The sequence below is a fragment of the Corvus cornix genome, chromosome 9 (genome assembly GCF_000738735.6).
Source record: "Corvus cornix cornix isolate S_Up_H32 chromosome 9, ASM73873v5, whole genome shotgun sequence".
Classification (NCBI taxonomy): Eukaryota; Metazoa; Chordata; class Aves; order Passeriformes; family Corvidae; genus Corvus; species Corvus cornix.
The window spans coordinates 8,425,753-8,451,776 of NC_046339.1; the positions used below are offsets into that span (position 1 = coordinate 8,425,753).

Below are 26,024 nucleotides of genomic sequence, written 5' to 3' on the forward strand. Positions count from 1 at the left end.
AGGCACAGTAAAAGCAGTTAATTAAATATTGGTTGTACTTAAGTCAGGATAATGTATTTTCATCACTTCTTCAGTTTGAGATTTTTTTAAAAACTTATTTTGTTTTTATATTTGTTACTTGTAAGTTTTGTGTGTTGCTTTAATGAACCTATCTCTATAAACAGATTACTGGAAGGAATAGAAATATTTATCCAAACATGGCATTTCTCTTGTGTAGCATATCAAAACCTCATTTATGACTTTTACCAAGGCTTGATTTGCAACAGTAAGAGGTGATCCACATTCAAACTTTAAGGATATGGTAATAAACATCCATCCTAACCTCTCCAGAGCACTGGGAGAACACATCAAAAAGAGGCTTATCTTCCATATGAAATGCTTAATAAATATAACTTTAACCTAGAGGGATACGAAAAGGAGAGATGACACATAAAGGAGATGATATGCAATAACCAATTCCTCCTTCCCTAAAGTATAGCCATAACTATTTACAGATATCCCTGGTTTGAGCAGACTGTTCTCTGCCTTCTGTAGGAGCGCTTCATGCCCAGGCTGGTGTCACCCCATGGCACACCTTGGTCACCTGTGCTGGCAGCAAGGCCTTTCCCATCTCATACTGTGCTGCTCTGCAGTTGCTCTTGTTCCTGCTCCCAAGCCAGAGCCCAACTAACACATACATGTGTGACTCCAGTTGCTTAGAGCTGAATTCTGAACTGGCTTCTCTTTACTTTTTTTCGGTCTGAAATTCCCCAGAGTTTCAGAGCTTGGTGGCCTTGATGCAAAAACCAGAAAAGATTTGCAGTTCTTGGGGTGGCTCTGCACTTAACAGAAATTCCCCCAAGTAGGATGGAAAAATACGTAAATGTGACATGTCTTATTTTTATCTGCTGGGTATAAACAGGATGCCCCCAATGCAAATGCAATGTTAGACAAATTTGCTTTGGTTATGGTTTTCAGAGCAGCAGCTGCAGCTATAGCTTCCCCTCTCTGCCTGCAGCTTATTTTTCTTTACCAGTCACCAGGTTTTATCAAACTTGTAGAAGTTTCATCACCTTGTCTATCAAATTTCAGTCAAAGAGACCTTAAGTTCAAAAGCTATTTGGAGGAGGCAAACTGTCAAGTGAGCAGGTTGACAATGTAGTTACAGAAGTCTCATTGCTTAGGAGGCCTCAAGGACTAATAAATGGAATAAAAATGGTGTCAGTATTCCTTGTCTTGTCCTCAGTGTCTTTGGCTGCAAATTGCTTTTTAGAAAAAAACAGTTTAATTGTAAAGATGACTGTAAGGATATGTTGAAAGACTGACCTTTTTGCAGAGGGCCTTGAGAGGCTGGGGGAAAAGGTGAGGTTGAGAATTTGATGTTGAGAATGGAGTCAGAGGGAGTTCTACATCTCAGAGATGCAGAAGAAAATGCTTAACTTTGAAGTGTCTGCAATAGGTAGGTTCTGAAATCAGACAAATAGAATTTATATTTAGTTTCTTTTGTAAAAATCTTGTTTTTAAAACCTATCTTAAAAACTTTGATGTATCGGTCTTGCTTTTTAAAATCTTCTGTTTCCTTTGAATGTTACTGTCCCTTTTTTTGCATTCATGGTGCCTCACCTATATGCTGAAGTAAAGGCTTGAAAATATCAGATAAACAGGTCGGCAGTCCTGGAGGTCATTGACTATCATTTATCTGTGCCTGAATAAAAAACATTGTTCGTGTGAAATTGGAATGTTTTTTTCAAATAAATGTCAGACCAAATTTTAGCAGAACATTGCCCAGATAACAAGTTATTAATGGATGATATAAGATCAAGAAGTGTTGAAAAACTGTAAAGCAAAATTGAAAAGTGAATTGGGAATTGTCTGCCCAAATCCATCTGCTTCTCATCTCTAGTGACTGGATGAAGGCTTCTTTATGTCACTGGCCTGTTTTCTGCCAGATAAGGAGGAGCAGTACTTAACAGTTCAGAGTCCTGGGAGGACTAGAGGGACACAAGGTGTGTTACTGCCCAGCTGCTTTGCTCACATTGGCTGGAAGCTGAGACCAGGCCAGAAGATGGAGAGGTTCAGCACTACCTGGGCAGGTGTTTAAGAGGATTTGCTGCAGTCCTGTCTCAGAGAGTCACTATGTGGAGACCAGACTGCCCATGTGGGTGTGCTGGAGGGAGAATGCTGCAGTGCTGGCCCACTCACAGATTGGCATAAAGGTGCTGAATCAGCAGCAGGATTTGAAGTCTTGATGACTAAATGCTACCAGCTGTTAATAATATCAATGCCATATGGGAGTGCTGCAGTATCCAGGTGTGTCCTGGGGACAAAGGAAACACAGAAACAATACAGCCTCAGTCTCCTACTTGTAATTCAAGAATTTAATCTAGGACATCAGTACCAGGACTCTATTATGGTAAACACTGGCAGTGGCCCAGGTGACTCTGAAACTGGGTATGGACTCTGTGCTGGAGTGGCCACAGCAAATAAAGGAAATGCTCATGACTCTGCACTGACCGCTGGTGCTTTGTTGATCTGTACTAGAGGTGCAGTTACTGCTCAGATAAACTGTATATCTGCTGTTTATTTTTAAATCAGAGAAGTCATTGAACCCAAATCCCAGATCCAAGTTAGGGAAAACATTGATTCAAATATGATTTCTACAGTGTCCAAATGGAATGCTCAAAACTGTGGATCCGGATTTGCCAGTGTCCCCTATAACTCCCCCCGCTTATGTTCACACCAGCTCCATTTATATTCATTCACTGTGGCGGTTCAATTTACTGTTGTAAGGAGCCGTAGTCAAGAAAAAGAGCTGAGTGAAATGGGGTATTCTTGGCTGTGATTAGCAGTAAATGAAGCTGATTTCTTCCCCAGTGCTCCTTTGGGGGGAGAATCTGGTTGTGTATGTTGGTAAAAGTCTCAGTAGCATCATTAAACTGATGGAGCCACCGTGAGAATAGCATCAACATGCAAACAGTTAATAAAAAGGACTGTGCAGCAGAAGTGGTAAGTGTGGTGATTAACTGAAAAGGGGAAAACCCAACATTTTGAAAATCCCTGAAGTGTGACAGGCTGTTGCCCCAGTGCTCTGTTCCACAACTCACTAAAGGCAGTCATGGGTGCTCTGCATGAGGGCAGGGAGCAGTGCCTGGTATCCCACATTTTGGCATATGGCAGAACAGTGGTTCCTGTCCAGGGAAGTAGAACACACTGGTTAGAGAGGGTATTAGAGAAACCTGAGCTGGCAAAGGTGAAACTTCCTGAGGGAAAAACAAGAGGCTGTAATTCAATGACTTGATAAAAAAGGGAATGCTGACACAGCCTAGAGCTCCTACCACAATAAAAATTAGTTAGAATTTGAATTTTAGGATTTTTTGAGAATGATCTGATTTTGAAAGTTTTTCTACTCTGAAATGAATGAAACCAAAATATATTGAAATTTCTCATAATGTGGGATTGAAATAGAATTACTTTTGGCTCAGTTGATAGGTTTCACACATCACTGTTTGGCTTATTTTAGTCTTTGAAGCAATTAAATTACTTCTTTATATAAAATTTATGTTTGTAAGAGTTTTGCAGACTGAAAAAGCAAACATAGTGTCTGTGAATATAACTCCACGCAATATTTCAATATTATTTTGGCCTCACTCAAAATAAAATAATACTTTATATTTTATTTATAATAATAAAATAATACATTTTAATCATCTTGCATAATGCCGGGATACTTTGACAAAACCATAATTTTTTGTTGGAAGGGTCTTTAAATGTAAAAGTCATCCAGGATCTCTAGGGATAATACAGTATCATAAAAACTTCAGAAACAATAATATTTTATTGATTTTGTTTTGAACAAATGGTTTTACAGATCTGGTGGCAACTAGAAAAAGGCTTTGTGGTCTCATAGAAACCCCATAATTATTGCAAATATCAGTGTACTCCTGGCCACAGATGATATTTCTTTCCTATGTTCATTCTTTTTCTTCTTGTCTTCTCATTTATTTATATTTGGTTTTGTCAGTACAATTACTATGTCTGACTTCAGCGAAATCGATTCTTCTTAGCTGCAGGCTGTCAAGTGTCCCTGTGGCTTTTATTGTAAAGCAGTTAATATGACCTATCTCAAGAAAGTATTAGGCTGATTTTTTTAAATCATTGTTTTTCCTACACAGCAGCATCAGTAGAACATAAGAATCTGAATAGCCTGGACTTGATTCTCCACCAGCCAGAATTACATACAGAGGTTTCACACATGTGTAGGCTCTTCCACATGCTTTAAGTGAGGTATGAAGCATTAAGAAAAAAATAATCTTTCTTGAGATCTTCTACGGGAAATTAAAAAATAGGCTAAGATCCTCACATTATAGTTAAGAAGTTTACCCACAAAATAGCAAAAGCTCACTAGCTTTTAATGCTACCCGGTGCTGAAGTGCTGCTCCCTGCTCATGCCCTGTCAGTGCCGTGGCTCTCTAAGGCCCCGAGAGCGTCCCTGCTCCACGAGGGTTTGGTGCCGGATGCCAGGCTCAGCACACCGGGGCTGTTCCCAGGTGACCTTGGGGACAGGCTCCCGGCCAGCCTGACCCACGCCGCTTCCCTCAGGAGCTGCTTTAGGCTGAGGCTGCAGCGTGCGGGCCCCTGCCCGAGCTCCAGCTCCTGCTGCATCGCAGCTGTGCCTGTGCCTGGCCGCAGATGCTGCAGATGCAGACGCAGGCTCAGACCTGCAGCCTTGTGTCCCTCACGCCTGTGTGGTCACTGCAGACTTGCTCGGACACCGCTGGGCTGTGCCTGACTCTGGCTACCATAACCACACCAGCCCCTGACCATGCCTTGCTAACTCATTCCTGGCTTGACCTCAGACCTGCCTCACCACCCCTGAACTTTCATGGTGAACTGGCTTCTTCCTACAACCTGACTTCCATCCCTGGGTGTGCCCTGCTCACCCCCTCAGGCATCACGGGCCAGGCCCCTGCCCTGCCAACCTGGTTGTCACACTTGGCTCCATCTCACTATCCCTTGGGGAGAAGGCATCCTGCACTGGGCCCTGACAGAATTTTGCTACTGAGGATATTTTTTTCTGATGTATTTGGGCTGTCCCAGCCCTGCAAGTTCTTTTATCCTCCACAGTTACTTTTCCTTCATGCTCTGCCCAATGGGAGGAATTTGAGAATTAAAAGCCAAATACTTTTGTTGGAAAATGCCCCAGTTAAATTTCTTTTCCCAATCTGTTCTTGTGCTTTCATAAAACTGAGAATGCCAAAGATGAAGACTGTAATAAACACTTTATTTATTTGAAGATGTTACACAAATTGAAAACCATGTTGCCATTTTGGCTGTTATTTTGTTGCAGAGAGCTGAGGTGTGTGGATGCTGGCTAGACTGTGGTAGGCATTCTAGTTATCAAAGGATGGAGGATGCCATCCATCTGCTTTGCTTCTCCTGGACATGAATCTGATAGAGAAGGTTCTTCAGGAAAAGGGAGAATAACTGGTCCAGTGACTGGTTTGGTCAGGTCTGGTTTGTTTACTTGAGTCTTTTCTCCATCGAGGCGGGGTACAGATCCTGCAGCCTTAGGTGGAACTGGCTTTCTATCTTTATGTTTGTTTTGACTTTCTCGTAGGCTGTGGAAAGTGATGTCCTCATTTGAAGGGGGTAGAATTTTAACCCAGCCCACTGTTTTTTCCAGGTGTGGAGAGAAGGGATTGGCATCTGAAGGGGAAGCCTGTTGATCCTGCCTGGGTTTTCCAGGTGTCTGATTAGCTTCCTGGTTTTCCTCTTCAGTGGCAGGATCCTAAGTAACAAGGAATAAGCATTATCTAAATTGAAGCAATTCCAAATTCCTTCAGATTTAAAGATTACCCTTCACACTAAGAATCTGCTGCATCTCTAGTCCTCCCAGACCAGCTACAGAACAGAAGCTCAAAGGATAGATGGATGTAGTGACTTCCTGTGCCAGGGGAGACGGCTGCATGAAACTTGGGTGATTACAGTAATATCCCCTTGCATTCCATTTGTGATTTACAATTTCTTTGTAGAGCATTCTGAACACATTCTGCATGATTGTTTCTATACCCACTCTATTGCCTTTTTATCCACCCAACAACAGTCTGTTTTATCACAAGAGAGATTTCTTCCTGATCTGGCCTTATCACTTTCTTGAAGGACATGTCTTTGTGAATAAGAAAACTTAAAAATGGCTAGGCTTTCAAAAGTTCAATACTTGTTTTGTAAAGGAATATTACTCTTGCAATATTAAGATTAGATTAAGAAATACCTGCTGACTGTAGATTTCACAGGATACTGTGACAAACTGTTCCATGTGTCTTTTTACTACAGACCCTTTGCAGAAACCGATTTTCTGTAAGAAGAAAATACAAGCATTTTTTCACATGGAGCACTGATACTAAGCTCCTATCTTGTAAAATAAGTGATAATGAAAGGCTAAATAGTTATAGCTTTTAAGTGTATTTGTAGGGATAAACAGCTTGGGCAAACTTTTGTTTTGGGATTGGCAACCTTACAAAGGCAGGCACTGTTTTGATAAAGGCCTTATGTTTGCTAAGGAGGGTTAGGTAACACAATAGCAAAAATAAGCTGGCTACTTAAGGCAAAACTACAACAGCTTGCTTAAGTCCTCTTTCAGCAGAATATCCCTATGCAGGCAAGTTGTGTATGGAACATAATATAATTTTCCACACAGAACTATTTTCACACCATTCTAGTGAAAGAAACTGTGAAAAAAATGCTGTTTCTAGTAGTTGTGTTTGTACTGGGCTGTAGGTATCATGGCTTGGATGTCACTCAAGATGGGGCTTGAAATGTTATCTCTTGACAACATGCCCATATGGCCTTCCAGTTTCTCTTACAATTTTTTCCTCAGTTCCTAAATGTTTTCCTTAGCCGACCTGATTGTATGAATATACTCTTTATGCATTGTTTGTGATTTATTGTCTATGTCTGTTTCCTTGGAAGAAATCCTTAAGACTCATTCAGATTTGTAAGGTGATGGCTACTCCACCTTTTTCTGGATTTTTTGTTTTCTTTTCTTTTCTTTTGTTATGGACTTCTGGTAAAAATTCAGAACTTTTGCTGAAATGTTTCTCTATTCTAAAGCAGTCTGTAGATTTGCAAGACAGTATATAGCTACAATCTATAAAAATATGACTGTGGGTTTTGGTTCTTGTCTGCAAAGACCCAAGGAGATAAATACTAAATATTCACTGAGGAGTCATAGTATCTGGAAAACTGGTGTTTGTACAAGGAAAAGTACTTACAGCTACTTCCAATGGAAGTGGCTCACACATGGAGATGTCAGCAACCGTGTCATTTTTGGAGCAAGATGTCTCCTGAATTAAAAACTCTACAAAAAATGCAGGACCAACGACCCACTGTAAATGAGAGGCCAGTGGCAATTAGAACTTGTGCATGTGTCAGGAAGAATAAAGAATTTTACTGACCTTGAAATAGATGAAAAACTCCTGCTAAGTCTGGAAGGAACAGGTGATACTTGGGGCATTACTGTTAGTTGTGTTACAGCAAATGTTTGTTTGCCAGTGCTGCTTCATTTTGTACTTCTTATTTATGCACAATCTTAGTAACTCAGGGACTGGCATAGTTGAAATGAGATACAAAATCAAAATAACCTCTAAGACAAAACAAATTGTAGTCTGGAGGATCCATATTTCTTGAGGGCTAAAACAAGTCAGATGAGCCTTGGCTTACCTGCATTGAAGCTCTTGTGACATTGAGAACAGAGAAGTAATGAGTTTGTTCACTCTCTGCATTGAACTTGGCAAGACTTTGAACAGCAGTCTCCAAGTATTCGGGCTTAGTTGGAGAATCATCAGCCGGGCAGTCAGGGCATACTGACCAAATATATCTGCGTGGAACTTTTTATTCAAACAGAGCAATGTCATTAGACAAGGCATAACCATCAAAGCATGTTGATAATGCAGGTCACTGTAAATGCATCTATGCCCCCAACCCTGCCCATTTGTCCTCCACTGCCCTGCAGTAACAATATGTGGTTTGCACCCCTCAATAATTTTGAATCTTTATGTATTTGCAGACCCATAAAAATGTTGCACTGGAGGCAGACACTGAAGGAAAAAGTTCAACCTATTGACAGTGGGCTTGCTGTTTTTCCTTGCCTTTCACAAACCCATAAAAAATGTTTTTTGGTTCAGAGGGTAAAAGCCCATGCACAGGCTCTGCTGAGTGTCCCAGAGGTTAAAACAGTTATTACTGAACTCTTTTGAGCTGCAGGACCTCCCTGGCCTTATGATCACTGAATTGAGAAAATCAGGGCAGCTGAAGCTAATGGAGATACTGCAGTGTCATAATTACGTTTAAAATTTAAAGTAATGCTATTTGGCAAAGAGTTTTTCCAGCTCTCTTATAAAGACTGTGTTAAAGACATACCTGGTTGTAAACTGCACTCATAAGTATTCAGATGAGCAATATTTCTTGCCTGATTAATGTAGATAATTGCTTTGCATTGACCGTAAACCTAAAACAATATAAATATTTAAAAACTATTAATATTGCACACTTTACACTAATCATCTAGGACCTAAACAGGAGTGGTTAATTTTCTTCTTGCATTCATGGAATTCTTTTCAAAACCAAAGTTTTGTTAATACTCAAATGACAATGAAGCACGTTTCTAAGCATATCCTTTCGAAATAAAAGGCCAGCTCATCCCCTGGTGTGATTCTGAGCTATACAGATGCAGTGCCTGACTGTGGGGCGACCTGCCCAGGGCCACTCTTCTGGCAGCTGAGAAGTGCCCAAGTGTCACAGAGTGCTCCTTTCCCAGAGGCTGGGTCTATGTCTGGAACTCAGAGAGTTTAAACCCAGAGATCATTTCAGAGTGTCTGGATCCAGTCACCTGTCTTCCACCTTCCCCTTTTTCCCTATAATCATAGGGAGAGTGTAGGAAGGACCATAAATCAGTTTTGTGGCACAGTAGGGTCACCCTTGCACACAAAAAACTCCAACTTTATGGCAGAAAAAAATACTGGCGTATTAATATCCATTGTGCTTTTATATTTAAGAGTTGAAAGTATATTCTCTGAGAGCTTCTTAGATATTCCTACATGTGTGATCAAGGCCTCTGGACATGCATTTCTTGGCTTCACTGAAGCCATATCAACCATATAGGCTTTGTGCCCTTTTTCTGCTGAAAACACTCTAATATAAGTGAGCAGAATTCTTTTTATTTTTTTCTACTTTTTCATTGAAAAGTTAAAATTGATTGACCTTAGAAGCAGTCCAGGACAATTTAATCATAACTTCCTTTTTTTATTTTTTTCATGTGAAACTTTTTTCTTGTCATTCTTCATTTTCTAAGGGTTTTTTTCTCTTGCTCAGAATAGTTTCAGTCACCTGTAGCAACAGTCTTCGATCACTTTCTGTCTTTGCAGCTTATCTTGCTGAGCTTTCCTTTTTCTCCTATTTCAGTGCAATTTTTGCAAAGTTGTCAGAATAAAAGTGGAATTAAACTAAACCAAAAATCACATGTTATATAAAATTGTGTTTCTTTTATTCCCTTCTTGACAGGCTGTCTTTAAAATAAACTCTTACAGGGTTGCTATAAAAAGTAAACCATTATTCTAAATAGTGTCCTAGCATGGGTATTTAGTTTGGTCTGTTTATTAGCTCTGGTCAAAAACTTTCTTTTATTTTTCACTTTTTAAAATAAATCTTGCCAGTCTATAAACTGATTAGAAGGTACAGAGTAAAATTTTGGATATTATAAAATGGACTTTGATTTTTTTCTAAGCTTTGTTGCTCACTAAAAACACAAGTGTAGGGGTTTTACTGTCATCAGTAGTACCTGAGTAACTCATCATATGTGAGATTAAAAAGAAAAATAAAATCCTTACAGTTGAATGAGCAGGTCTGGGGTTACAGTTCTTCCACATCTTTCTGCTGAGTACATGGCATTCGGTATCTACTACATCCAAGATGAGATAGAAGACAGAACCAGTGATCTCCTGAAAACAAGAAACAAAAAAGGTCACATCCCAGTTTTGTATCAAACAAGGTAGGGACACACAAAAAGGAGAGATGGAGAAATGGAAAACATCCAGGTGGAATGCATAGATATCCTGAAACCTGAGCACTGTCTCTGACAAAAGTGGCAAATCAGGAGAAATTCAGGCCCTGTTAGAACAAACTTAGTCATGCAGCTACCCAGCTTTACATAAAGAACAGTCCTTTGGTCAGTTCTATTCTTTTGATTCTGGTACCAACCAGAACCCAAAAATAAAGACTAAACATGTTGATGTTTTCATTGTCAACTTTCATTATCAGATTTGAAAGGTTGGTTATTTTGCCTGAAATAAGAACGAGATGATAAATACCACAACTAATAAAAAACTGCTAACATGGAACATTCCCAATAGGCATTAGAAAGAGAAATATCCTATTTCTTAGGGCAGTGTCTTCTTGAAGTGTGGATGCTTTGCACTTGCTGTAAAGAGGCAAAGGCTGCATTGATGCAGAAGCTTAAATATTCTGTCAGCTATCAGGGAGTGCTGTGAGACACCTTGCAGAGTCACATGGATGTCTCAGACACACTTAAAGCTTCAGTCCAGTGCTTGAGTTCTGACCTGTGCTTAAGTCAAGAAACCCGTGTTCAGTTCACTGCAGCATAGGGTGCACAAAGCAGTTCAGGCTCAACTTTTGGGCAAACATCTTTCCAGGCAAGAAGTACAAGGAAGCACTAAAAGTACAGCTCTGCATGTCTAGTGCTTACATCACATAGTGCAGGAAGATGAGATGCTGCATGGTGCAGATCCTCATTCTGCTTCCACTGTAGATATGGGTAAGCACCTTTCCAGCATATTTATCAAGGATACAGCTTAGCTAGATCATGTTTTATTTATATCTTTAGTGGAAAGCTGGAAAGAGGGCAACTGTCATTTATACGTCCTCGAGAACTTAGATGTGAGCGTTAGCTGCGTGTTTAGACTGAGATTATGTCTTTGCTGAAGGGGGAGAAAAACCAAAATTGAATGAGAGCCGTATTCATTCATCCCTGCTTGATTCCATTGGTTTGTAGAGAAAACACTAAATGGGGCAGCAGTCTTGTGGAAGTCTGGGCCAGTATCTGTATCATTTTGGCTTTAGTTTTGGTTTCTGTTTAACAGTGACTAAATACCTGTCAATAGGGCTTACAAAGCTGGAGTTCTCCTGCCTTTTTTGTGTTTATACTGCTCAGAAAACCACTAAGTGGTATCTGCTCTGGAGTTCTGAGGAGATGGAGTGATACAAACTACTCTGATCACACCCTATAGAGATCTGTGGGATGGTGATTTTATGTGAGCTCTGCCATATATACTAGTAATATTAAACCCTTTAAATATGAAAGGGCAAAACTAATAGAAAATAAATATAAAGAATGATTAAATTGTTTTGTTATCATTGTCTCTTAGTTCTATTCTTACATGCACAACTTCTCATGCTTTCTACGATTTTTTGTATTTTCATATTGTCTTCTTTTTCCTAAGTGTTCTATAAAGTGATCTGGTAATGCCTTGCACTGAGCTCTCAGGGCTTGCTTACACTAATCCTGAGGTTTAATTATAAGTGTCACTTTGAAAGCCGTGAAACAATCAAAAGCTCTTTTGACAAAGAGTGATGCTGAGGTGCAGCAGTGATGTTTGTGCAGTGGCATGGCAGTATCCCCACACCTGGCTGCACAGATCCTTCTGTGGTAGAAACTAATCATAATTTTCTGTTAACATACGGAATATCTAAATACCATGATGATATGTCTCTTTAGTATGATAGCTAATGTGGCTTAAATCAGTAAACACAAAGTGAGATTTGTCAAAGAGTAATTGCTATTTGCTGAAAATATGTTTTTGAGTAGTGCCACATTTGGTACAAGTTTGTAACTTTAAATATAACTTCTGTAAGAAAAAAGCCATCACTAAGACTATCCACATGAAGAAGAAATAGCCAAGAAAAATGTGTATCTTTAAGGAGTCTCATATTTGGAATTGGTGACTTGAGCTTTCAAGCTGGTTGTTAAAGTATTCTGGAGGTAAAAGCACACACATACCTCATTAAAGAAATGTTCTTATAATCAAATGTGTTTGGTGTTAGATGGGTTTCCTCAGCTGAATCATGAGTATTGATTATAAAGCTTGGTGATCCTAGAAACCCTAAATGCAACCAGGGCAGACTAAACTGCATTTCTTGTTGCCTGTAGCTCTCTTGTATAATGCAAGCTTTAATAAGCAGATGAGGTTATTATAAAATCTACACATCTTTTGGTCTACCTGCTTCTGTGTGTACCATCCTCCACTGGGGAACGGATAATTTGGGGCTTATTCGGAGCTCAGCAGATCACTGAAGGTATAATCATCCTTATTTTAATTTTCATTAGAAGACCATTATGCAAAGGCCTTTTGATATCTGCTTAGTATTGAATAAAAGGTTGTATATCTTTCCTGCATTGCCAAAAAGATGCCTTCCTCAGCACTGCTGGTGCCAGGCTGCAATGTGTGCTGGGCAGCCTGGGAGCCAGAGGAGATGTGGCAGCAGGGTGACCTTCTGCAAGAGAAAGAAATGAAATATTTTGGCATGTTTTGTAATTTTGGTTAAGTGCCTGTCAGTGAAGCTAATCATGAGTATCTTGTACGAAAGCAAGCTCTGTCCTACTTGCATATAAGTTAATAGCAGATGGCTCATTAGTTTCAATTAGAGCAAAGCTGAACCACAGGTTGCTTAAGGGCAGATTTGAATTTGAAGTAACTTTGAAAATGTTTTTATCCTCAGTACTGCTTAAGAAAGTGAGAGGAAGGACTATTGACTGGTGTGGGGAAAAAAAACTTCCTAATTTTTTTGAGAGGAATGGGAGATGGCATAAGGTTGTAACTGTCCATGAACCCCCTTGACATTGCTGACTGCTCCTTATGTACTCAGTCCCAGCAGCAGCAACAATGAGACAAAGGGCTTAGAATGTCTAGTTTGTTATTGCAATATTAGATGCAAAAAAAAAAAAAAAAAAAAGAAACCGAAAAACCAAACCAAAACAAAACAAGTACATAAGTAAATTAAACCCCCAGATGAACAAAGTATGCTTTCTCTAAAGCAGTAAGTTACATCTTTAGGAAATTGAGTGACAGACAAATCACAACCAAGGACCAAAAGTTTCCTGTGCTGAGATATCTTTTATCTTTGGCACAGGTGAAGGGAGAAGACTAGGTAGGGAGATGACTGAGGTGGTTTACAGCACGTCTGTACCCACCATGCTGCACTCTAGGGTGGTCATAGGAGGCTCTAATTCTTGTCAATAGGAAATATCCCAAGGAAGGGGGTCTGAGTACCTAACTCCATTAAATAGCCCCAGGAAGGGGTCCGAGCACCTAACTCCATGACTGGTGATGCAGATTTTGGGCCAGCTCACATGCATCATGTGGAAAAATTCTGGGGAGACCTGATGCAGTTGCTTAGTGGGCACATTCTGTCACCTGAGCAAGGCAATATAGAGGACATAGTGTAAAGCACAGCAGAGCATCTTTAGCTGTGAGATCTCGGGTTGCTGGAGTCCACAGTGTGTCTGCAGGAACCATGTCCTTGTAAGAGCAGCAGGAAGAAGTGTCGTATCCTTGCCAGTACAGATCTTTAAGCATCTGGCAAAGAGCCTAATTTTCTTTAGAGTTCAGAACTCAGCCTTTCAGGTAAGCTTATGGGAAATGAGCAGGCATTGCAGGGAATGTTAGCAGCAGGCTTCCATAGTGCCTAATCTGCTGCGGGCCCTTGTGAATTCATTTCAGGCTGTCCCTAGTTAGTGCCAGTAGATATAGTTATTGTAACACAAAGTAGTCATAAATTAAGCACACACAGAGAAATACGATACTTGAGGAAATGTGAGTGATATTCTATAGGTATTTCCAGTGTATTTTTTGCCCTTGAACTGGTTTCAGATTTCTTCTCAAGAATGAGTCATCTTTTAGAGGTCTGTAAAGGAATTCCTTGGTCCCAAGCAGGATGTGTTTGCACCTGTTAGTGCACATATCTTTTGTGCAAAACACACGATGACTTACTAGCCTTTGCACTCCAACTGCTCAAGGCAGTGGGAGGAAGGTGTAAAATGAAATTAAATAAGAGTAGTGGTGTTTCATATCAAATTTGAACCAATGCCTGGAGCTATTCCAAGGGCAGGCAGCAGAGAGTCATGACTGAGATTCGCTCTCTAATTGCCCACAGTGTGATGAAATTGTTTCTAGTCTGTGCATAAAGTTGACATGGCCTCTGGAGTCCTGTGAATAGAACTTTGCATTTGCCTTTTGAAATTTTCTTCATTCAAACAGATATTTCTAAGAAATAGACACAGGGAGAAACATATATTGAGCAAGAGGGTGACTTACTTGTGATTGTTCTCGGGCACTGGCAATTCTGTAGAGGCTGAGTACATAGCCTTCTTCTCGGTCAGCATTGATCTGGCGGAGAGCCAGGTCTGCAGCCTCCTCCACTGCAGCATCATCGCAGCGGGGGGAGAGCAGTGCAGCCCCTGCTCCTCGGGCTGGAGGGGCAGCAGTGCAGGAGCAAAGCACCTGGATGCCAAAGAGCATCCAAACAAACCAAACCATTTTGCTTAGACAGCCAGTGCTTCAGATCAGGGTGGTCAGTCAGGATGGAGGGGCTGAAACCTAAGATCACAGACTCTTATAGTGGAACTGTGTCTCTTTATAAACTTGTGCCCCCTTTTTATTACATACTGACCATCACCTTTAAACCTACAGCTGCAACAGTAAACACTAAGTCAATGATTACAAGGTTTTACAGAAGTGTTGTTGCTCCCTCTGAGACCAGAGAGCCCTTTTTCCTCCTGGCTTTCCATCTCTAATTTGGACTTCACCGGGCAGATCATGCAATTTTGACCTCATGGCAAGGGATAAGAATACACACAGAAAGCTACTTCCTTAAGAAACCAGATTTGCTTGAATAAACCTAAATTCAGAACAGGTCTGGCTCCAGTTGTGTTCTGTCAGTGATCCAGTTCTTCTTCCAAATAAAACAATGATAAAGGTCTCATTAATTTGAACAGGAAATGGATAAATGTCACAAGGTTGATCCATTTTGCAACAAGTATATTTCAAACCAGGAGTCCCGTGGAAGCGAAGTATATATGGACAGATTCGTGGTAGATGTTTCAGAGATGTTTATTTCTCCAGCCGCATGGCCAGGGCTCAGCTCAGGAGCTCCGCAGTCACAGGACCAAGGGTCCTTGGCCACACTGGGGAACACAAACCAACCAATGGGAAACAAAGGTGACCAGGGGCAGGGAAACCCCGTGTCTGTGCCCTCAGGGCCCATCTCCCAGGGCCCCATGGCAGGGGGAGGGACCCCAACAAAATGCCAGTTGTAAACAAATATATTAACTCTACTATATGAAGTCTGGCTGTGATAGAGAGCTCAATTTGGATTCATTTTGTGAGTATTTCTACCCATCTGGATACCTACAGTTGAATGCTACCCCTTAGCCCTGGAGGCACTGAGACCTCTCAAGGGTCATGGAAAATTCTTCCTGGAGAAACTTTAGTTTGAAATGACAGTGGTGTGCCTTGTGAACAACCTGTCAGGAACTCCATGCTGGAGACAAGGAGGAATAACTCTACAAGTAGCTCCTATCTTGAAGATCTGGAAAAGTGACAGTGACCATTACTTGGGAAGGATCCCAGTGAATGTCACTGGTTTTCTACTAAGGGGCAATTCTGCAGCATTTCATCTTGAAGGATACCAGAAATTGGGTTACCATTTCCCTGGCTGTTATTTTTTGTCATGGGACTCTGTGATTGCAGCGTTCTGTTGGTGGACACCAAGTACCTTTAGGTTTGGAAGTTATATTCAATGAGGAAGAAAAAGTGCAAGTAAAGGGCATAATTGTCTCTTCAATACTGCTGTGATGTTTGGGGTAGCTAAAAATTTCTATATTGTCATTTTTTTTTATCGACTGTGTAAAGAATCTTAGCCCAGAAGTGTTTAAAGCATCTAGGAGACAGAAGAATGTGTCCCAGGGAATGTCCACAGAAAGCTGGGATTATACATACAGCCAGAAGACCTGCAACAGCACTGCAGCTGAAACTCTTCTCAGAAGAATTTGTTTGGTGGCAGAGGTGCAACACTCCAAAAGCAGGACAGAAGGGGCACATGGCTGCTAGAAAGAGCCCCTCATGTGTCGGGTGAGGGATAATGCACGGACTGTATCCCGGAGGGAAGGGATACGAGGGGTGAATGTTGAGAAACACTGCTGTAGCCATAGTACAGGAACCGCAGAAGCAGCAATGCAGACTCTCTCACATTGTTCCTTGTGCCTGGGGATGCTCCCCCTGCGGCTAAAGGATAATAACTCATTTTCTTTATCCTTACAGTGCGTGGCATTTCTATGGAGATGGGTGCCAGTTAGTACTGGCTGTGTCGGTGCTTCTTATAATAGGGAATTGTTATATCCCTGACTCTGTTCTTTGTACTCTTCCTCTGCCTGGAAAGGAAAAATTTCTCTGTTGAAGTAGCTGACCTCAAAACATGGACACAGCTGGGAAATCTGAGCATGTGCAACCAAAGCAGCAAAGTACATATGCTTTTGCAAAACACAGTTTGAAAAAGCTGAAAAACATTGTCAGCCAGTGATGCAGACCTGGCAAAGCTCTTCATGCTGCATTTCAAGAGAGGAGGCACTTGTATTTTACGTACCACCATTTCATATCTCTCATTGCCCAGGGAATCGATTGTTAAATACTGAATCTGTTACTAAGGCCCAGGCATATGAAAAGGGAGCTGTACTGGTGGCAGACGAAGTGACTGCTTCAAAGCAATCACTTTGGAAAACAGATCTGTAAGGGGGCACAATGTGTCCTTAAGAGGAGCACTCTTAAGGAACTCTCTTAAGGAGAAAGAAGATGATGTACAGCTACCAAAGTGGAATACAGAGAAAATTTTTTTTCTTCCTGTTTTAGAAAACAAGGGAGTGGTTACACCAGGTGTAGGAGAACATCTGTGAAGTATGAAGCCTGCAGATGTTTCTGCTACATATCTTTGCTTTGCGTGGTTGCAAAAGGCAACAAGAAAATGCTGCATTTCTGGATTTCAGAGATCCCCAGGGGCAGGGATCCCTTCTAGAAACATACTGTTTCTGCCATCAGGAAATTTTCTAAGCTTGGAAAACACCCTCTCTTCTACAATGTAGTTCCTATTTCAGTATATACAAGACAATTTCTATGGCTTAGTTATGGTGATTCCTTGTTTTGAAAAGTCTCACGTATCTGGTGTTACACTGATGCAAAACATAATAGTTGCCATTTCATTGAATCCTGTATTGTGTCTCGTGCAGCGAGATGGGAAGATCACGTATCTTACTGCATTAACAGGTTTCTACAGCTTAGTACTAGAACTTTTTGAAGGAATGGCTGCATGCAGGACATACTGGAATCTTTCCTTTACAGAGAAGCAAAAACTCCCTGAGCCACTGACTGGCTGTGGCTGGTGCAATTGCCCACAACACGCTTCCTGCAAAACTCAGCATTTGCTTGAAATGTGAGAGCAGATACCTTCATGGGGAGAGCTTGCCCTCAGTGTGCTGCCATCACATTAGACCATGGTTTATAGAGTCTAGGCTGATTTGCCTTTACTTTACACACCCAGCTGAAGCACGGGTGCAAGTGCCAATGGCTTTTCCCTTCCCCATCAACACAGCAGAGCAGAACCTTTTTGTATTGTGAGCTGTTGCTCTATCACCAAGAGCAAACGTTAGTTGTGTTGCTTACTGAGTACTGGAGGGTTTTAACTAGGAGAACAGGACAGGTTATTTGAAACAGTTCAAAAATTACATGTGTTCTGCAATTTTTTGCTGCCTGCATGATAATTATCTTGTTGCAAGTGCTGTTCCTGGTTAAAGATTCATGACTGTCTTAGAGACTGCTCCCCAGGGCCTGCAGAATTCCAGTCTGGCTGGCAGTAAAAATCCTTCTGGCCCCAGTCTCTTATTAATTCTCTACCTAGAATAGATTCTGCCTCTAACATGTGCCAGAAATTCAGGGAAGATTTGACTGCTAGGACAATGGTAAATTGCCATCACTGTCTGGGCCCTGTTTTATGAGATACATGTCTGTCATATATTTTTTATTCCCTTGAATTGGCATTTCCTCATATGCACACAGACCATGCAGGACTCCATGATTGTACTGCACCTGTGTGTCTGCTGGAAGACAGATAATACACACGTATTTGGCTGCAGGGATTGATACTTTCAGCTGGCCAGCAATGAGTATGTCCTGATTCTCTGTTCTTTTCATAGACATGGATGCTCTTATGCCATGTCCAAAAGTTTTGAGGTACTTCTGGTGGATATCAAAAGTAGGTACATGCTAGAAAATATTACAGGTGGAAGGGAAAAATACATTTTTTCCTGCCACTTCTTTAGTGTTATTGATGTGTGATCAAAAGAGAGGACTGACCTGATTTTCTGCAGTGCTCAGCACCCACACATCCCAGTGAAGCTGATGAGAAGTGCAGGAGCTTAGTGGTTTTGAAATCAAGCCCAGAATATGACTCATAATGCTGTGAAGGAGATACTTGACAACTAAATGAAAATAGATACAGATAGAAGGTAGCAAAGCACTGAACATTTTATTGTGAACTAACCTTTCAGGTGGTGTTTCTATCACAAAGCTACAACTGTTGTATAGCCCTTACAACAGTTTCATTGAAACAATATTTTCTTGTATTTTAACTAGAGAATCCTTGTATGTAAAGTAAACTACTGCTATATGTTGTAATCATCAATATTTTGGAGCAGGCCTTTGCAAGACCCTGACCACGGCTCTGCTCTCTGGAGGGTAAAACTCATTCGGGCTCAGAGTCAAGTGTTCTCACCTATTTGTACTCGATGTTATGGTCTGTGTGTTGCTGCTGCTGCTGCTGCACTGATCCTTCAGTTTGGCTGCGTTGCATGTCTGAAACACAGCCTAGATATCGAAATGGTGAATCTTCCCAGGGCAGGGAGGAGGAGGAGGCACAAAGCCAACTGGGCGAGGTACTTTGTCATGCTGAGCAGCGTCTGCAACTGCTCTCTTTGTTACTGATTTTGCTGAGAGCATGGAACGTAAAATTTCTGAAGAGCTGGATTCAGATGCAACAGGGTTATTGTGGGAAAGCCTAAGATTATGGTTTGTGAAGCCTACAGCACTGGGCACCAGTCCTGCTGATGTATCTTGACCTGGATGAGCATAGGTAACTCCAGGCTGGAAAAGAAAAACAGTTTGTGTTGGTTTTCAGTGATTTGGGGCTTGTGACATACAGGTCGTTGACACCTTACTAGGTACCCTGCTCCTAACTAGCTATAGGCCTTCAACCCAAGTTCAAATGTTCCTGACCGTCACAGAAGCCTGATTTGCATTTGAACACATGCACAGGAACCAGGAACACATTTTTTATAGCCAGTGAATCATTAGGACCAAATTCTGTGCTATATGAACTTTCAGGGCCACCTGCACAGCTGGCAAAATATTCAAGACCAGCTGTCTCATTTTCTCTTTCACATACCTGTAAGACAGCTAATTACTATTGAGTTACCAAGAGCTGTTGTCCATAGGAAGTATTCAGCCACACCTAGTCCTTCGGAGACCAAATGTAGGCTAAAATACCTGGGGAGTACTCAGGTCAAGTGCATGTTTCCTTCCCCTTGCTACAGCAGTGCAGGACAAGGTCCCTGAATTCAGTCACGTCTAAGGACTAAAAGCCTCCCGCCTCACAATGCTGATTTCTGTTTTCCATTTATCTGCCCCATCCCTCTAGCTGAGCAGAGTTTCGTTCCCTTTGCCCTGCTATGCATGCAAATCTCCCAGATAGTCAGGAGGACAAATTGAGTCAAGCATGGATGGCAGACATGACATAATTCCCAGCACAGAAATCCGTAGGATAATCAGGAGCTACCCTACCTTGGCTTTTAGGATACAAAGTTAAACTCAAGTTATCACAGATAGCTAATGCAGCCTACAGTGAAAGAAGTAAACTCAAGATGATGACTTGTAACAGTACCAGGAGGCTAGGATACCCCTTGCTAGGAAAGCAAGGGACTATATGGAGCTGGTACCTGATGTCCATACAACTGGCAGTCCACCTGAAGGTCTTCTGAGGGACGTTTTACCATCACTGCTGTGCAGAAACCAAAATTCTGGTAAAGCAGAACACAGTCAAGAGAAATAGTTAGAAAATAGAGGGGGATTGCATTACAATTTTTAATTTCAGCACATTTAGAAATGGCTACTTGTTCTCATGTTTTACCTGAGCTGTAAAGTGCTTGCTTTTTAGCCTTCTGGGCTCAAAAGTCAAGCTCTTTAAATGCATAAGCAGCAAATAAAAGAAACTCCTGTATTCTTTTAGAGTAAGATCCTTTGTATGTCTGGATATGAGGGAGGGAAAGAATATAGAAGAATCTAGGTAAAAAGCTCCCACCCCCTAAAACTGCTTAGGACTCCGTTTCATCAGAAACAGAAGAATTTTAACATGGTAAAGTATACAGTATAATTCTCAAGAGCCTATATATCAGAACAAAGCATGCTGAGAGCACTGGAATTGTAGGAGGAGGAAACAGTCTGCTTTTTTTTTTTTTTTTATGTGACTGTGTACTACCCAGTACAAAGAGCCTGATTGTCTCAGGTGCTCATTTTAAGAAGAGTTAACAATAATATATATTCTGTTGATTAAAAATATTCTGTCTCTGGTCCTCAAGCCTTTTTCAAATATATTCAAATCCATTAGAATTCAGTCCAGATACCTCAGAGAGAAGAGAAAGGTGTGATACAGCTTTAGGAATGATATATTGAAAAGCATATCATGGTGGTACATATCTCTTGCACTTTGATCCCCACAGGGGTCTATTCCTGCTCCAGTGCAAGCACATCCCAGCATGATGCTGCTTTTCTAGCTCAGAGCTGGGGAGATTGGGGATGATGTGCTGCCATACTCACAGACTGGTCCTCAGGCAGCAGCTGACAAGCCCCCACATTGGCTTTAGCTTCTCCTGCAGAGCAATTTGTGGCACCCACAGCAAACTCAGCAACAACAGTGTGCACTGGGTGATACTGATAAAACAGGAAAATTGTTTAACTGACTTTGCACTCGGAAACTGCAGAGCTGCTAAGAAAAGATAAAAGGCAAATGTTGTGGCTTCACCTCCCACTGGAGTGAAAGGGAATCCTGTGGCTAAAATGACACATAATAGTTGGGAAATTAAGAGCAAATCAGGAGGGCGAATTGGAGCAAGCAAATTGCATCTGTTTGCAAACATAACTAGGTATCGGTGCACAATTACTGTAGATGAAATATTCTGTTTACATGAAAGGCTAGACACAGTTCTAGAAACTACCTGTATTTTGGCTCTTCCGATCTCAAGGAGTCTGAGGTAAGAATCTGTGGTTTTGCTGTTGTAGTCATTGAGTGCAGCTGACACCGTTCCTAACACCTCTGTGTTGTTCAGAGTTGCCAGCAGTGGACAGTCAGGGCAGACTTTGAGAATGTCTTCACTGGAGTCTGCAGGAGGAACAGATCATGTTTTGATCAGATTGTAAATTTTTTAGAAAGACATTATAGACTTACTCAGTAACACAAAACACTGTTTACCAGTCTGTCCCAAATTACAGTGGCAGGAATTTTTCCAGTGCAGGCTATAGATGGCAGTGTGTCACACAACTTGGCCATTTAAATCTTTCTGCAAGGAAAAGTGCTGTGGACTTCAATAGCAGATTTTGTATCTTCTTACTCAGTTTTTAGTATATTTTCTTTCTGGCAACCTCTCTATGACACCAGTGAAAAGGTGCTTCAGCTCACACAAGGAATGGTAGAAAAATGAAGATATTTTAACTTATTGGAGTTGTGTTTGTGTGTGTTATTTAAGTAATCAGTTTTGACAGTAGTACTGAAGACATCTTGTACAGAGCAAAGAGATCTCACACTGAGCACACAGAATAGACATCTGCTTTCCCATGGCAGTATTGAAAATGCTGGATTTAGTAAAGAAGCTGCATCTGACAATGGGACTCTGGTGACCAACAAGTGCAAGTAAACTCAGACCAACAAGGAATCAAATTCTTAAGGTTAAGCTGCTGAATGAAAAGACTCAAATCTGGGACTTGCTCCCCCATTAGTCTTACAGTATCTTAATTGTCACAGTAAAGAGGAGCAAAGAGAAAGAGTGGGTTTGTAAAGGAATGAAACCAGAAAGGGGGGCTGGGTTTAGAAAACCCATTATCTGTTGTCCTTTATGCCATATTTATACCCAGCAGTTTAGAATCAGAAAAGCTACTGAATTGTAACCACTGCTATAATAATACTCCAGCCTTTAGATTCAAACCTACAGAACAAAGCCTTTACCTGCATGTGAGTGGCATTTGCTAGCAACTACAGATAATGTCCCATCCACCTTCTGCAGTTTGACATCACAGTCACCCTCAACTGCCTAGAGAGACAAAAATCAAAGGGTTACATTGTTCAGATAAATTGAATTTTCTGATAAAGGGCCACTAAATTCAAAAGAACAGATCCTGGATGACCATTCCTGGCAATATCGGTCTGATGGCAAAGGCACTGCTGAGCATGTCCTGGTGTCTGTTATTTTGTAAAAGGCAGATCAGAGCTACAAAATCTGGATCCAAATCTGGATCTCAAAAGTATCAAAAGTACCAGGGTAGCAAGATTATGGACATTTAGTACAGGTTCATCTCTCATATAGAGCAAAGAATATGAATACTTATGTATTAAGACCTTCCACAGAGCTGTTTGATAACATTCTCACTAATCTCAGCTGGTCAGTGGCCATGGTAACAGCAGAGTGTGCTGCCTTGTGTGAGCAACATGATCCAGCAGGGAGGAGATGTCAAAGGCAAAGCTGGAGTCACTGGGAAGAGGGAACAGTTAGAGTTACCTCCCCCCAGATGGAAGATAGAATCTGAGCCCTGATGAATACAGGGGTAGATCATGATTCATATTTAGTGAGCTCTGTGAATTGGGCTCCATTCTAGAAACAGCAGGCTCAGACAACAGTTCCACTGCTTTGGTCAGGGAAAGCGTCTCACAGCTGGATCACACTTGCATAAGAACAAAATATCTGAGGCCAGTAAATTCCAGCTGAGCATTACTTCAAAGGCAGAGCCCTATCTGAAGGGAATAGCTCATCTGAACTCTTAACTAGGAAGAGATGGCTCCGTGGAATTGCACCAGGTAACAACCCATATGTAGCCAAGAGAAGGGTATTTTTGCACAGATTCACAACCTGCCCTGTCTGTGGTTTGCAATGAGGCAGTGACATCTGGGCTGACCAAAGGGACTGCATCTGGAGCCTCGAAAGAAGGCCTCATGGCATTCATGGACTGTATGTGGGATGTTATGTTGGCAGAGATCTGTCCTGTTCAGATAACAGGACATGAAAGAAATCCAGGAGTTCAATCTTTCATGGCATGAAGGCAGTGAAGTCAGCAAGGAGCTTACAAGTGATTGGGTGGTTATAGGCTGTTACAGTGATAAAACATTTGCTTGGGAGTCTGCCTGGCCTCTGGCATCAATATATTGAACATGTACCTTTGGACCCAGCAGTTAGTGTTGAGGTACTCACATGTTCTGCAAAGCTCCTCACTGTGCAATTTGCAAGAGGTGTAGGGCTGAGAATATGGCACTTGGTCTCCAGTAAGTCAAGTTCAAGAAATATGATATCATTATTTGGCCCCTGAAAGAAAAAAAGGAACCAGTGGAATTGTCATAATTTCTTCACAAAACATCACCAGATTTCTTCCCTGGGGCTGCGCTGGGGTCTCTGTTGCTGACAGTCATGGGTAGCTCTAGGTATACAGCAGAGTAACTGAAAAGGTCCTTACTATTTAACTTCATAAAAAGCCAGGACTACAGATCTGGAGTAAGTCAAGATAATCACATTGATTTTATTCCAGCTAATAAGGAACAGGCTCATAAATTTTGGAAAGTCCAGCTTGTATGTAGTGAGTCAGTTCTCTTAAGTTAACTTAATTTTATTTTGTTGGGTAGTTTTAAAAAATCAACAGCTTGTTTTTGCTGAAAAAACTTCCTGTTTCTACAACCAGATACCAAACAAGCACTAGTGAACAGTGACATGTCTCGTTTAGTCCTTTGGAATTACACAGAACTGCACCAGTTCCTTTGCATCTGTAACATAAGACCCAGTTCCGTAAGTCCCCAGGTCCAAGACTGATTCTGATGTTTGAGTCATGAGTGATTCCATTTAAACCCATTAAGTCATTTTAGCATAAAAGCATTAATATGAGCAAAGCAATGCCACCAGTGTTTTTGTGTGGGTAACTCTGGACACACTTCTAATCTCATTTATGTCTGTTGTAGTCTTTTCTAAATGACTTTGGTATGTTCTCTTTCATAACAACTAGAAAACAGCCATGGAGTTTCACTCATGTCATTGTTTGGGACTATTTTCCATGTTGTAAGAGAATCAAAGGTTCAGAATTGGCACATACATTGTATTCATGACCATTTTTATGGCCTTTCTAGATGCCTACAATGATGGCAATAGATCTTAGGGAAAATAAGCCACTGTTTTTTCCATTTAGAACCCTTGGCAGCTCAATGGGACATTAGGTAAAATTAATGCCTACTACAATTCACTAATAGCATGGAGTTATGATAGGTATGTATTTAGCCAATAAATAATTGCCTGCATGTCAAAGATTATCCTCAGTTTTTCTCCAGATTAGCTACTGGGCTCACGAATCAGCACGTGGAATGATCTGCCCTAGCAAACGTGCTGCGTTTATAAACTGAGCCCTTTCTTGCATTGTACAAAAATGTCTGAACATTTCTCTCTCCCCTCTGTTCTGGTCTTTGAGAGATACATTCCAATGACCTGGATTCTCCACTGCTACCAGGTGTCCTTGCCCCATTTAAATCAACAGAGCCATGCTGATTTCCCCATGTGAGGATACAGCCCTTGGAGGCCCTCGCAGTGGTGATTTCCAAGCATCCCCAGGTGAGCACAGTGTTCTGCCTGCAAGCTCCTCACTTACCTGGGGTACCACGCGGATATCCTCGATTCTGTTTAAGGCAAACTTGTATCCATGATGACTGTGGCCATTAATATAATTCACAGCAGCTTCAGCCGCTGCTACAGATTCTGGGTCATCACAGCCCAAGGGAGCAGGGGGAGCTGCTGGTACAGCTTTGTGAATTGGAAGCTGAACAAGCAATATTAAAGCTACTAGTGCCTTCATGGCACCTGAGGAAAACTGATCCCTTTCAGAAATAAAGATCTAAGAATACAGTTCAGATGGTAGCTAGGTAGCAAGAACTGGGGCCTCATTTATATAGTACATACCTCAGATTTACATGAGCACACGCCTGATATTTGTCCCAGTTCCAAGAACCATTGCAAACAACAAAAGAGAAAAGTAAATGTTAGGACATCAAGCTGACTGATTAATATTGGCCAAAGTAAATTTTATCAGGTAGGATATTGCGAAGTCTGCTGAAGCGGCTTAAGAAAAAGGCATCAGAAAAAATGTAACAATTTTTAGACACTTCTACCAACCAAATACTGTCCATGTAAGAGGAATATGATCCCTTCTGTTAAATGTGTAGAGATGCTAGTGCTAATTAAGCTTTCTTGTAAACAGGACACATTCTGTTGGGGCCCACATCTCACCAGACACCAGTTTAAATTGTGAGATCAGTAACATGATAATTTAGAAAATGGAATTTTAAGTAGTTCTAAGGATCACATTCAACAGTAAATGTAATTGAATAGCAACTTTTGCTACTGAATTTATTTGGAATAGGAAATGAGGCATAGTTCCTAAATCTTTTGCATCAGCTCTTTCTTTCTCTAAATAATCTGAATATGTCCAATAGTTCTTGGCGTTTTATTTTGCAAAGCAGGCATCTTGTAGGAATGTTTCTGGAATATGTTGTACAGATTTGAGGATTTGGCAGAAGATCCTAAAGAGCACAAAGTGTTTTAAGGAGAATGTAGAGGAAAATTAGCTGCTTAAATGCTTAGC

General features: G+C 41.1%; 2 protein-coding genes across 2 annotated transcripts; both read right to left on the bottom strand.

Moving 5' to 3' along the window:
- Positions 1-5,239: 5,239 nt before the first annotated feature.
- Positions 5,240-14,682, bottom strand: FETUB (fetuin B). Its single transcript, XM_010397291.4, has 7 exons — positions 14,364-14,682; positions 9,864-9,974; positions 8,398-8,485; positions 7,699-7,865; positions 7,251-7,364; positions 6,251-6,334; positions 5,240-5,767 (listed from the first exon to the last, which is right to left on the bottom strand). The coding sequence occupies exons 1-7, from the start codon at positions 14,583-14,585 to the stop codon at positions 5,351-5,353; spliced, it is 1,203 nt and encodes a 400-aa protein (XP_010395593.1). The 5' UTR covers positions 14,586-14,682; the 3' UTR covers positions 5,240-5,350.
- Positions 14,683-18,597: 3,915 nt separating this feature from the next.
- Positions 18,598-25,311, bottom strand: AHSG (alpha 2-HS glycoprotein). The gene is made up of 7 exons (XM_010397290.4): positions 25,035-25,311; positions 23,603-23,713; positions 22,366-22,450; positions 21,362-21,525; positions 20,964-21,077; positions 20,087-20,167; positions 18,598-19,235 (listed from the first exon to the last, which is right to left on the bottom strand). The coding sequence occupies exons 1-7, from the start codon at positions 25,236-25,238 to the stop codon at positions 18,960-18,962; spliced, it is 1,035 nt and encodes a 344-aa protein (XP_010395592.2). The 5' UTR covers positions 25,239-25,311; the 3' UTR covers positions 18,598-18,959.
- Positions 25,312-26,024: the final 713 nt, after the last annotated feature.

Coding starts and splice junctions, on each gene's coding strand:
- FETUB (XM_010397291.4), bottom strand. CDS start 14,585: ATGGTTTGGTTTGTTTGGATGCTCTTTGGCATCCAGGTGCTTTGCTCC. Junction 8,486..9,863: donor CCAGACCTGCTCATTCAACT/GTAAGGATTTTA, acceptor ATATTGTTTTAG/GTTTACGGTCAATGCAAAGC. Junction 7,866..8,397: donor TGAGTGCAGTTTACAACCAG/GTATGTCTTTAA, acceptor TTGAATAAAAAG/TTCCACGCAGATATATTTGG.
- AHSG (XM_010397290.4), bottom strand. CDS start 25,238: ATGAAGGCACTAGTAGCTTTAATATTGCTTGTTCAGCTTCCAATTCAC. Junction 22,451..23,602: donor TGAGGAGCTTTGCAGAACAT/GTGAGTACCTCA, acceptor TTGTCTCTCTAG/GCAGTTGAGGGTGACTGTGA. Junction 20,168..20,963: donor TGCTGCCTGAGGACCAGTCT/GTGAGTATGGCA, acceptor CTGCTTTACCAG/AATTTTGGTTTCTGCACAGC.